The sequence below is a fragment of the Heteronotia binoei genome, chromosome 2, assembly GCF_032191835.1.
Source record: "Heteronotia binoei isolate CCM8104 ecotype False Entrance Well chromosome 2, APGP_CSIRO_Hbin_v1, whole genome shotgun sequence".
In the NCBI taxonomy this organism is placed as follows: Eukaryota; Metazoa; Chordata; class Lepidosauria; order Squamata; family Gekkonidae; genus Heteronotia; species Heteronotia binoei.
The window spans coordinates 134,204,292-134,216,929 of record NC_083224.1 but is presented as its reverse complement, the minus strand read 5'-3'; the positions used below and the strand labels follow the sequence as shown (position 1 = coordinate 134,216,929).

The window sequence follows — 12,638 nt, the reverse complement described above, 5'->3', positions numbered from 1 at the left end:
AGTAATTTGTCTGAAATTGAAATTATATTCCTACATTAAAAGAAGCTGTTATTGGATTCCAGTATTGTTAGGTAAAATGTTCCATAGCAAACACATTTCTTCATGAATGAAATGATTTCATAACTCTAATAAGCTCTTCTGTGTGGAAAATACATCCTCAACCTGGCTAATTTGTAAGAAACTGTGGCCAAAAATTAATCTGTATGTGTATGATTAGAAAGTTTCAGACTGATCCTAGAGTAAAATACAGGTAAGACCATTTCACATTTCAGAGAGCTCTGGGATAGAGCAGAGAAGTGCTACAAGGGTGAGGTTTGTGGCTCAGCAGCTGGGGAAGTTGCTGCAAACTTCTGAGTTTGTGTGAAGGGCTGAAGTTGAAGGTGATTGTTGCTGATTGATTAGGAGTGGCTGCGTTCCCCACCCTCTTTGCATTATTAAGCTACGCCATGCCAGAGAGCTCTTGGTCTGTGACTCTTAGCCTGGGGGCTGTGTAAGGACCGGGAACCCAGATTCCTTGTGTTCCCAATAAGGTAAGTAGACTCTCCAGATGGGGAGCCACATAAACAAACAGGGTTTAAAAGGGGACTGTATAGTTTTAAAAAGCTATCATGAAGGTAGAATGCCAGCAGGGGGGTGGGGGCTTTCCACTGTTTTGCACTGAGTGTCACATGTATGACTATCTGCCCACAGGACAGAGGTCTCAGATGTGTTCTCGATGCAAGGAGCTCCTGGTCCTCAGGGAACTAGTTTGTACCCTTGAGGCCGAGGTGACTGACCTGGAGAAGCAGAGACATTCAGTTAGGCACTTGGAAAAGACTCTCGGGGACGTGTTAGATGAGCCCTGCTCTGAACGTGGCAGCCCCGTTGCTGCCAGGGAGCATGAGGGTCGAGAGGGAACAGGGCACCGGGCTGAGGATAAGGGGAATGCGCCCTCAGAAGGGACCTCTTCTTCAGTTGGTGAGCGGGAATCCTTTCACGCCAAGGAACTATCCCTGGGCGGGGAGAGGGGGGGAGTCTTGGTAGTTGGTGATTCGATCCTTAGGCAGGTAGATAGCTGGGTGGCAAAACCGCATACTGACCGTATGGTGACTTGCCTGCCTGGTGCGAAGGTAGCGGGCATTACGTGTGTAGTAGATAGACTGATAGACAGTGCTGGGGAGGAGCCAGTGGTCGTGGTGCATGTTGGCACCAGCGATGTGGGGAAATGCAGTCGTGAGGTCCTGGAGGAAAAATTTAGGCTGCTAGGCAGGAGACTTAAGGCCAGGTCCTCCAGGGTAGCCTTCTCAGAAGTGCTAACTGTTCCACGTGAAGGGCTGGAGAGACAGGCACAAATTAGAAGTCTCAATGTGTGGATAAGACGATGGTGTAGGGAGGAAGGGTTTCAGTTTGTTAGGCACTGGGATGCTTTCTGGAACAAGCGGGAGCTGTACAAAAGAGACATTCTCCACTTGTCCCCGGATGGAACCAGGCTGCTGGCGCTTAAAATCAAAAAGGTGGCAGAGCAATTTTTAAACTAAATCTTGGGGGAAAGCCGACAGGAGATGAAATGTCTCTGGTTCGGGAGAACTCGTCTCAAAGAGATGAAGGGTTAGCTGTTACTTTTCTACCTAGTAATGGATCAGAGTTGTCCAGAGATGGTGACAAACAGTATGGACTGCCTGCCTGAGTCTCGAGGCGGCAGGAGGAAAGTGGCGGGCCTAGCTTGCCTGGGAAATTATAGAGGTTTGTACACAAATGCTAGAAGTGTTCAAAGTAAAATTGGTGAGTTGGAATGTTTAGTGTTGGGAGAAAACATAGAATTTCAGAATTTGGTGGAATGAGGAGAAACAGTGGGACATGGTGATTCCTGGATATAAGTTATATCGGAAGGATAGGGAGGAAAGAGTTGGAGGTGGGGTGGCTCTGTATGTCAGAGAGGGCATACAGTCCAATAAGACTGTCAGAGAATTAGATTCCCTTCTAGAAATGCTTTGGGTTGAAATAGAGGGCCCAAAAGGAAATTTAACTATGGAGTTTGTTATCGCCCACCAAATCAAAAGATAGAGGACGATTATAATATGGTGGAAGGCTTAAAGATAGTGGCTAGACGTAAAAATTGTGTCGTCATAGGTGATTTTAACTACCCGCAGATTTATTGGGACAATATGTGTTCTGGTCAAGAGAAAGAGATTGAGTTTCTAGATGCTCTCAATGACTGTGCTATGGAGCAGATGGTAACAGGAAGCCGCCCTGAGCCCGCTTCAGTGGGGTAGGGCGGGATATAAATCAAATGAAATAAAATAAATAATAACAGAACCTACCAGGGGTGGGGCGATCCTGGATTTGGTCCTAAGTATTGCCCAAGACTTGGTGAAAGATGTAAAAGTGATCACACCGCTTGGGAGCAGTAACCATAAAGTTATTGATTTCACCGTTTGTATAAATAGAGAGTTGCCCCAAAAGACCAGAACAACCACGTTTAACATTAAAAGGGGTAAATTCTCTGAGATGAGGAGGCATGTGAAGAGGAAACTGAAAAGAAAGGTAAATACAGTCAAAACCCTTGGGGAAGCTTGGAGGCTGTTTAAAACTACAACCCTAGAAGCTCATAAAATATATACCACAAGTTAGGAAAGGCACAAAGAGGTATAAGAAAAGGCCTGCATGGTTAACAAACAAAGTAATAGAAGCTGTAAAAGGTAAGAAGGACTCCTTTAAGCAGTGGAAAGCTAGTCCAAATGAGATTAATAAAAGGGAACACAGGATGTGGCAAATCAAATGCAAGACTGTGATCAGGCAGGCAAAAAGGGACTATGAGGAGCATATTGCAAAAAACAAAGACCAACAATAAAGATTTCTTCAAATATATTAGAAGCAGGAAACCAGCCAGGGAGGCAGTGGGGCCCTTGGATGACCAAGGGGTCAAAGGATTACTGAATGAAGATAGGGAAATGGCTGAGAAGCTGAATGCATTTTTTGCTTCCGTCTTCACTGTGGAAGATGAGAAGTGTTTGCCTGCTCCAGAACCACTTTTGGAAGGGGTGTTGAAAGACCTGAGTCAGATTGAGGTGACAAGAGAGGAGGTCCTACAACTGATTGACGAATTAAAAACTAATAAGTCACCAGGTCCGAATGGCATACATCCAAGAGTTCTGAAAGAACTCAAAGTTGAACTTGTGGCTCTTCTGACAAAAATATGTAATCTTTCATGGAAATCTGCTTCCGTTCTTGAGGACTGGAAGGTAGCACATGTCACCCTCATCTTTAAAAAGGGTTCCAGAGGAGATCCGGGAAATTACAGGCCAGTCAGTCTGACTTCAATACCGGGAAAGTTGGTAGAAACCATTATCAAGGACAGAATGAGTAGGCACATTGATGAACATGAGTTATTGAGGAAGACTCAGCATGGGTTCTGTAAGGGAAGATCTTGCCTCACTAACCTGTTACATTTCTTTGAGGGGGTGAACAAACATGTGGACAAAGGAGATCCGATAGATATTGTGTACCTTGACTTCCAGAAAGCTTATTTGTCCCAACCAATAAGGTTGATAACATGGCTTATACATAGCATTCCATTATATTATAGCCTCCCAGGGCTTCTTTCTCTTTTTTCCTTGCAGTATTTATATATTCTATTATTTTTCCAACAACAATAAAGCTGTTCCATGAATGATTCCAGTACCTCTGCATAAATGCTAGAGTATTATTTTAAAAGGAGTTCTTACAGCTATTCAAATACTAGTTATTTTGCCATATTTTAAGTAATTATTCAAGTCAGTTATGCCACCAGCCATCTCACCAGGGTTTTCTCAGGGAAAGGCTGATGGGAGAGAGAATGTCAGGGCCACGCAAAGGTATGTTGCTGCTTGGTGAGAAAGGAAGTAGGAGAAGGGGAGGGATCAAGAGAAACAAGGAAAGAGAGGAAAATAAAATACACCCTGCAAAGCCTTGGAGATTCCCACCCCCACACCCCCCACATTGTGTGTGTGTGTGTGTGTGTGTGTATTTAAAAAAATAATAGCAAGGAAATGAAGCTTATGAGTGAGAGCAGGTTTCTCCCATAGGGAGTACCCATTTGATGAAGCTTTATGTAATATTCCTAAGTGCCATCCATCCCCCTCCCCCTTTTCAACTTTATTTTTAAAAAACCTTATATTTGTAGTTGGGAGTTTTAGTCAATGTTCAGATTTCATAAACGTACATATTTGCTTGTTTTTCATACTCCAGGTTGCCAGCAGAGTGCAAAAGTATTTCATAAAACTTACTAAAGCTGGTATTCCAGTTCCAGGCAGAACTCCAAACTTGTATTTGTACTCCAAAAAGGTAAGTACACAAAGTTGCACTATTGTGTCTTGCTTGGAGATGCAGATGAATTTGAAAAAACATGGTTTTCTTTTAGTGTTGTACTAAGGCACATTTTTTACTCACATTGTTGTCACAGCACTTTGTTTTGGGGAACATTTGTAACAGAAAATGTCACCCTTATAGCACGTATTAAAACAATGTGACCTAGGCTTTATTACAGTAACTTGTGTCATGTGTATACATTGTTACACAGGTTGATGTAATATTTATTACTGAGGGATAGCAGTACAAAAGAAGCTGTAGATTTGTTTATTTCCTTAGTAGCATTTTAACTCTCATTTTTAAAATAGCAGTTGGTTGAATTGTGCTATACAACATAGCAGCTTCAGAATAGAAGCTGTAGATTTGTTTATTTCCTCAGTAGCATTTTAACTCTCATTTTTAAAATAGCAGTTGGTTGAATTGTGCTATACAACATAGCAGCTTCAGAATGCTGAGGTAAATGTTTTCTTTCTCAGAGCAATACTGTTACAGAAGGACTTACTAGCTCAATCTCATCAGATCTAGGAAGCTAACTGAGTCAGTCCTGGTTAGTATTTGGATGGGAGACCACCAAGGAAGTCCAGGGTTGTTACACAGAGGTAGACAATGGCAAAGCACCTCTGAATGTCTCTTGCCTTGAAAACCCTACAGAATCACCCTGAGTTGGCTGCAACTTGATGGCGCTTTCCTCCATCACCGCTTCAGAGCTCAGAGCTACCTCCAATTCTGTCAGACAAGAGTTAGTTAAACATCATGTGACAGAACCAACTTTAAGAGTTGATCAGATCAGACAGACATTCCAGTCATAGCAATACTGTGGTGGTTTATGTTTCCTTGAAGATAGACTCCCTTCCAATTAAGATCACTTTTCTTTCACATTCTTAACAATTAACCAGTCAGCTCTCTTTGAGCCAGACCTCCAGACCCACTGATCTCCTCAGCAGTCAGACAGTTTCTTTCCCTGATTAGCAACTGTTGGAGTTGACCATTAGCTCCCAGTTTTTCCCTTCCCCATTAGTAATGTGTCACTAAGGCTGTGCCATTCAAAGCTTGTGGCACATTACTCAGAGAAGGGCAGGTCAGCCACCTGTTCTTTACAATTATCCTGAAACATCAGTCTATAACAAGTTTTGTTTTAGTGTTTATTGTAATGTGATAACTTTACTGGTGACTAGAAAGCATTAGCAGTGGAAGCATATTGGCTAAAAAGAATGTACCTTGATTTCTGTAAGTACTTAGCACTTGTAGATATGCCCTTTTCATCCTCGTTTCAGCCTACATGAGTTTGTGTCCATAATATGTATAAAATTTCATGTTATTTAGCACAGAAGTTTGGAGCAGCCATTGTAATATAGTACTTAAAGACTTGGTCTTGGATTCCTGCTTAACTGTAATGTTCATTGGTTGAGCTTGGGCCATCTGCTTGTGATGTTGGGCTACCTACTCGCTCAACTTGTGTAAACGTAAGCTCCTGGACCCTCGAGTGGCTTTTCAAGGGGTATATGAGGCTGCAGCTAGATGAAGAGATGGGTAAAGGTTCGTGTTTGGGTTTCAGTACATTGTTTTAAAGCAGCACAATATGAAAAAGAAACTATACAAATACTAAGGCAGAAAAAAGAACCATTTTTTTTTCAAATGGTTGCCCCAAAATAGACTTGCACACCTTTGCCATAACTTGGAAGATATCAGAAATAAACAGCAGGACTTCAGAATTCCCCCTGCTCTTGCTGCTGTTGTGTCAGCTGTCAGGGCAACTGGCTAATGAACACTTGCACGGTAGAAAAGGCAAATTTGTTTTCTTCTGGTAACCAGATCATGGATGTTAAATGTTTTGTTAACTTTTCAAAGACTAATTGTTTTTTTTCCTAAATCTCAAGTATTTCTACATTTCATTTTTCTGTGAAACATTAATGCATCTAGATCCATGTTTACAACTAATTGTACCTCATTCAGGTAGCAAGACTATTACATATATTTTACTAGTATTCTAATCCATAATCCATACTCACCATTAATTTCTCAGACCCCTCTCATTTAATCTCAACTGGTTTAGTATTCTTTAAATTTTGTTAGTAAATCCTGTGAGCAATGGCAATAGTGCTTCATTCGTCTGTGCTTCACATGCTTCGTGCTGCTAGAATATATAAATAAAATAATGTGTGTTGCTGTTTGTAAAGATTTGAGGGTCTTATTTAAACATTTATATAATCAGTATTTATCATCAACTATCAACAGTAAAATTACTCAAAATGTAAATTACAAAATGCATCTGTAATAAGTACAAAACATTTCTGAAAAGTTTGAAAACTAATTTCATGTGGCAGAATGCTAATCTGAAATTAGCATATAGAGCCACTGATTCAATTTATAGGTATCAAGTAGGGACTCAGAACTAAATATAGTTTTCTGTTAAATGACTAAAGTATTTTTTGATGAATGACTAAGAATATAAAGGCTATATGGCTTTAGAAAAACACTACTACATGTAGGTATTTATGAATTTTTAATATGTTAACAATCCTTTGGGAAAAAATATTTAAATGCAGTGTAAATATAGTAAAGGCTATATAATCTTTTGACAGTGAATCTATGATCTCATATAAAATTTGTTAATTTAAAACTGCTTTTTATTTTTCACTTTACTAGTGTTTCTGTGCTGTCACCTGAACATTGACATTTAGTTTCCATTTCCTACTGAATGATATACTTTACATGTGGAAAGTTTTAGGCCCTTACTTGAAGAATATAGAAGATATTAAATTTATATCCCACCCTATACTCTGAATCTCAGAGTCTCAGAGCAGTCACAATCTCCTTTACCTTCCCCCCTCACAGCAGACACCCTGTGGTAGGTGGGCCTGAGAGAGCTCTTACATCAGCTGCCTTTTCAAGGGCAACTCCTACGAGAGCTATGGCTGACCCACAGCCATTCCAACAGTTGCAAGTGGAGGAGTAGGGAATCAAACTCGATTCTCCCAGATAAGAGTCTGCACACTTAAAAATAAGTAATCTTCCATTGGGTCTTTACTTGTGTGTAAAGAGAGCTAAACCAAATTACTGAATGTCTTGATAGTTTTATGTAGCAGGTATAAATTATATAGTTTAAAAGCATGTAGATTTGTTATACGAAGGCTTTAATTAATTTCAGACAGGCATCTTGTTCAGATATCACAGTAAACCTCTGTTATTGAGTGGCATAACCATGACTCACACACTCTTTTCCTCCTCCATGAGGCAGATTATGATTGAAAGTTTTCTTGTCGAAGAAGCTGTCAGACTTCAACTTGCCATGATGTCCGATGCAAGTGAAAGGGCAAATTGCCACTTGTTTCTTCTTTGCAAATTGAGAACTGTAGTTAAACCATTTTTGGAATTAACCTTTTCTGATATAACTTGAAGCAGGCTGCTTTCAGAATACATCTATTCTGCACTTATTTGCTGCACAGAAAATATTTTTAAGCTGAAAATTAGAAACTGTTTTACTATTATAAAAGAAGTAAATAAATAGCATGGTGCTGTATCTTCGAAGTGCAAACATTGCTAATGGTTTATTATTACTTGACAAATATATATACTCTTTGCAGTCTTCAAGTAGACGGCAACATCCTCTGAACAAGCATCTCTTCAAGCCCTCAACTTTCATGACATCCCATGAACCTCCTGTGTATATGGATGAAGATGATGACAGGTCTAGTTTTCACAGCCATATGGACAATACAGCTGATGAAGATGCATCGGTATGTTTTATTTATTTATTTAATCAAATTTATATCCCACCCTCCCCTAACAGGCGCTGCATTCTAAGTAGATGATTGAGAATATGTATGGCAGTATAGAAAATTCAAATATTGTCATGGAATATCATTTCATAGGTTACAGGAGATTTTTCTCTCATCCTGTCCTAAACCATTTCAGCCATCACACCTTTAAGTTTGCTTTTCAAGTCACATCCAGACACCAGCAATTATTTGGCATCTATGCCATCATTCAGTGTCTATTCAGTTACAACATCCTGATCAATTATCTAGAGCAGGGTTTCCCAAACTTTTCCCCTTGTGACCTGGTTATTTTTACACTTCTCCTTCGTGGCCCACTAAAATTTGGGGGTGGAGCCAGGAGATTTTGGGGGTGAAGCCGGGAGACAGGAAATGATGTACAAACATGCTTAAAACTCTTGGCAATATTTTGTTTAGGAAGTAGGAGAATAGTGGGATTTTGCAATGCAATTTTAAAACTAAAACATCAAGAAAAAGCACAAGGATCACAAAGCAGAAAACTAAAAATATAAAATACTCTCAGCCTGGGAAAACATGAAATAGCAGGGCATTTAAAGCTTCTTCTCTCTGGTCTATTCAGATTAGCAATGGCAAGGAAGGAAGAAGATGGGAAAAAACCGACTGACAGAGAGAGAGGGAGGAGGAAAGGAAAGAAGACAGAGGGAAAGACTGACTGAAAGAAAGAGAAAGGAAGGAAGGAAAACATGAAATGGCAGCCTGGGAAAACATGAAAAGGCAGAACATTTCAAGATTCTTCTGCCCCCCCCTCCCCCGGTCTACTCAGATTAGCAGTGGGAAGGGAGGGAGAAAGAAAGAAAGAAAGAAAGAAAGAAAGAAAGAAAGAAAGAAAGAAAGAAAGAAAGAAAGAAAGAAAGAAAGAAAGAAAGAAAGAAAGAAAGAAAGAAAAAGGAGGAAGTGGGAAATAAAGCAAATAGGGAAACAGAAAGACTGACTGACAGAAATGAATGAATGAATGAATGAATGGGAGAGAGGAGAAGAGAGTTGAAAACAAATAGAAAAAAGAAAGATAAATGAAATAGGAAGGAAGGAAAAGGGAAGGAAGGAGTGAACAAAAGGAGGGACAAAAGGAAGAAAGAAAGAGAAAAAGGAAAAGAAAAACAGAATAAACGGAATGGGAGCAACTAACCTTTAAAACTGCTGAGGCCTGCGTGGCTCGGTGCCGGGTCACGACCCTGCCAATGGGAAATGCCGATCTAGAGTCATCTCCCTCCCTCTCAAACTGCTGTTTATTTGAGCATGATCATAGGCTTTACCAGTGGGGACCTCTAACTTTCACTGGATAGGAGAACAAAGTTCGTGAAGACCATTCTACAGAACCAATTTATTTGATGTCTGTGATAAAATTGCAAGGTTCTTAATTGCTGTAATAAACATGGCTCCATGGGCAAGGGTGTTAGCTAAAGTGACCAGAAGTAGTCAAACACCCAGTCTGAGGAAAATGTACTTCCTGAGAAAGAGGCTCAGAACCAGCCTTCTCAATAGTTCTTTGGGATTGATCCCGCTCGCTTATGCTGCTAGAAGCAGCAAGATGTTCTTTATTTCACTGAACAGACTTATAGCCCACAATCACACAAGCCTCATATGCTAATAAGATTTGAGTTCACAGTGTAACAAGTGCACAGAGACAGAACAGTAGCCAGTTACATTGAGTTCACACAGAGCTCATTCAGCACCCACAAATAGTCCATGCGGCCCCCCTGTGCTTCAGAGTTCAGTCATGCTGACATTAAAGAGAACATAAAACTCTTACCACATTGGCTACCTTTGTTGAGCTGACTGATGTCAAGATTACCAGTTTGCACTGAAAACCCCCACCCTTCTTCCCTTTGTCAGGGTGTGCACCAGTTTTTATATCCTTAATTTTTAGTTTTCCCACCAAACTAATCATTAGTTTGGATAATTCAGCAGAGGAGCAGTAGGTGTTTTGGGGGAGAGGTTCTCCTGGACTTTTCTCCTAAGGACATGACATCTCAAGATTAGAGGCCTGTCTCTTCTGTCTTTGCTATGCACCTCTCCCATGCACTGTCTGATGCAGGAGAGGGATCTTATGGAAGCTACATATGCAATGTGCTTTACTCCTTACATTTTGTTAAACAAAATTATCTATAGCCTTGAGCGCAGAAAAGATATTTGCAAGTAAAGAGCCTTGTCTGTAGTATTGAAGCATGCCTACTTGCCCAGAAAGAAGCAGGCCAAGCAGTAATATTAACCTGGCCTTGCTTTGGTTCAGTTAGTTCTAACATTGCTCCAAAGAGTCATTTTTAACATTTTCTTTTTTTTAAAATGTTGCTTCTCATTTTCCAGAATCTGATTGCCCTCAAACATCATCACAGAACCTAAAGTGATAAGCAACGTTTTAAAAAATCCTTCCCACAGTCCAGTCATTACAAGTTGAGGCAAGTTTTCAGTAATTATAGATGCTACCTCACCCAGATGGGGTGCTTGATTTATTTATTTTTCAGATTTATATTCAGCCCTCCCCACAAGCGGGCTCAGGGTGGAGCACAGAAAATAATTACACCAGTTTGGCAAACAGACAATTAATAAATAATTAAATACATTTCATAAATTAAAAACAGTTGCACTATTTGTTGTGCGCACAGGGCCAGCTCCCCCACTAGGCAAATTAGGTGGTTGCCTAGGGCGCCAGCAGGTCGGGGGCAGCAAATTCAGCCTTTCTACCCCTCCCCCCTAGGCAAACACCTAGTTTGCCCGTTCCCCAGTGTTCTCCCCACCTCCTTTCCACATCCCACGTCGATTTCAATGCCAGGACGGGCTCCAGCGCCGCAATACTGGATATCCAAAGGCGCACCGCCGCTGCCAATCAGGTGATTGGATCAGGGGGTAAAACCGCACCACGGCCACGCTCCGTGTCTATCAGGATCAACATCCTGAAAGGGCGGCCCCGCTGCTGCTGACTCCTCCCTTCCCCACTTCCTGGATGGGAGAGGAGTCAGTGGCAACGGGGCTGCCCTTTCAGGAGGCTGGTTTTACCCGCTGATCGGATCATCTGATCAGCGGGGGGCGGGGGGGACTTTGGATAGCCGGGAACATAGCACTGGAGCCCATCCTGGCATTGAAATCGACGTGGGATGGAGAAGGGAGGGGGTGGGTCGAGTGAGTGCAGCGCCGCGGAGGGGCTTTGGGGAGGCGCCAGGCAGCGAGTCTGCCTAGGACACCATTGGGCGTTGGGTCGGTACTGTGTGTGCACAATTTCAGATATTTGCTGCTGTTCATTTATTCCAGCCCATGTAGAAGTGGTGTCCTCAGCGGAGGGGTGGGGAGTGAGGAGAATTTTTTATTGGACACCCACCTCCTCACACAAGAGCCTGGAAGAACAGCTCCTTTTTAAAGGCCCTGCAGAATGGTAGATGATCCTACAGGGCCCTGGTCTCACATGGGAGCATGTTCCACCTGGCTGGGTCCAGGGCAGAAAAAGCCCTGGTCCTGGTCGAGGGACAGCCAGCAAATCTTGCTCAGCAGAGTGCAAGTCTCTTCAGGGCACATATAGAAAGAGGTGGTCCCTCAGGTACATCAATCCCAGGCTGCACGAGGCTTTAAAGGTCAATACCAGTACAAGTGACCATTGCATGGGTCACTGTAGCCAAGTCCTGGGGGAAGAGGTATGGGACCAGTTGCCTGATCTACCAAAGATGATAAAGGCCTGTGGAAAGCGAGACATCCAGGACCACCCCTTGGCTCCTCACCTGCTTAGCTGGCATGAGCAATGCACCATCCAAGGTGAGCAGCCTGATTCCTAACTCAACTCTCCCCCCCCACCACCACCACCACACCCCAACTCAGGTACAGGACTTCTGTCTTTGTTGGATTCAGCAGGCTCCGCTGTAGCCATGGCTCCTAATGCTCTGGTCAGATTTTCTGGGGCAGAGTCCAGGCATCCATCCATCAACAAGTACAGCTGGGTGTCATCCACATCCTGGTGACAACCCAGCCCAAACCCCTGGACCAACTAGGCGAGAAGGCACCTACAGATGTTAAATGACACTGGTGGGAGAATTGCCCCCTGTGGCACTTCACATTCAAGTGGGCAACACAGGGATACTCCCTCAACCAAGTGCCACCCCAATTATGGAAAAAGGAGAACCATTGCAAGGCAGACCGCCGAACTCTTATTTCAGCAAGATAGTGGGCCAAAATATAATAGTCAACTGTGTTGAATGCTGCTGTCAGATCTAGAAGTAACAGCAGCGCTGAACCACCCTGATCCAGGTGTCTCCAGAGGTTATCTATGAGGGAAACTAGCACTGTCTCTGTCCCGTGGCCATAAGAACATAAGAGAAGCCATATTGGATCATGCCAGTGGCCCGTCCAGTCCAACACTCTGTTGTGTCACACAGTGGACAAATAAAAAACCCCAGGTGCCATCAGGAGGTCCATCACTGGGGCCAGGACACTAGAAGCCCTCCCACTGTCCCCCCCCCACACCAAGTACCAAGAATACAGAGCATCACTGCCCCAGACAGAGAGTTCCAACAATACGCTGTGGCTAATAGC

At 42.5% G+C, this 12,638-nt stretch overlaps 1 protein-coding gene across 5 annotated transcripts in view; it reads left to right on the top strand.

The window, feature by feature from the left end:
* Positions 1-12,638, top strand: part of ZZZ3 (zinc finger ZZ-type containing 3) — a 97,695-nt gene that overhangs the window by 74,423 nt on the left and 10,634 nt on the right. For all 5 annotated transcript variants that reach the window (XM_060232047.1, XM_060232049.1, XM_060232050.1 and 2 more), the window contains exons 8-9: positions 4,207-4,302; positions 7,911-8,063. In XM_060232047.1, the coding sequence (XP_060088030.1) occupies positions 4,207-4,302; positions 7,911-8,063 (249 nt within the window). The remainder of the gene's footprint in view (positions 1-4,206; positions 4,303-7,910; positions 8,064-12,638) is intronic.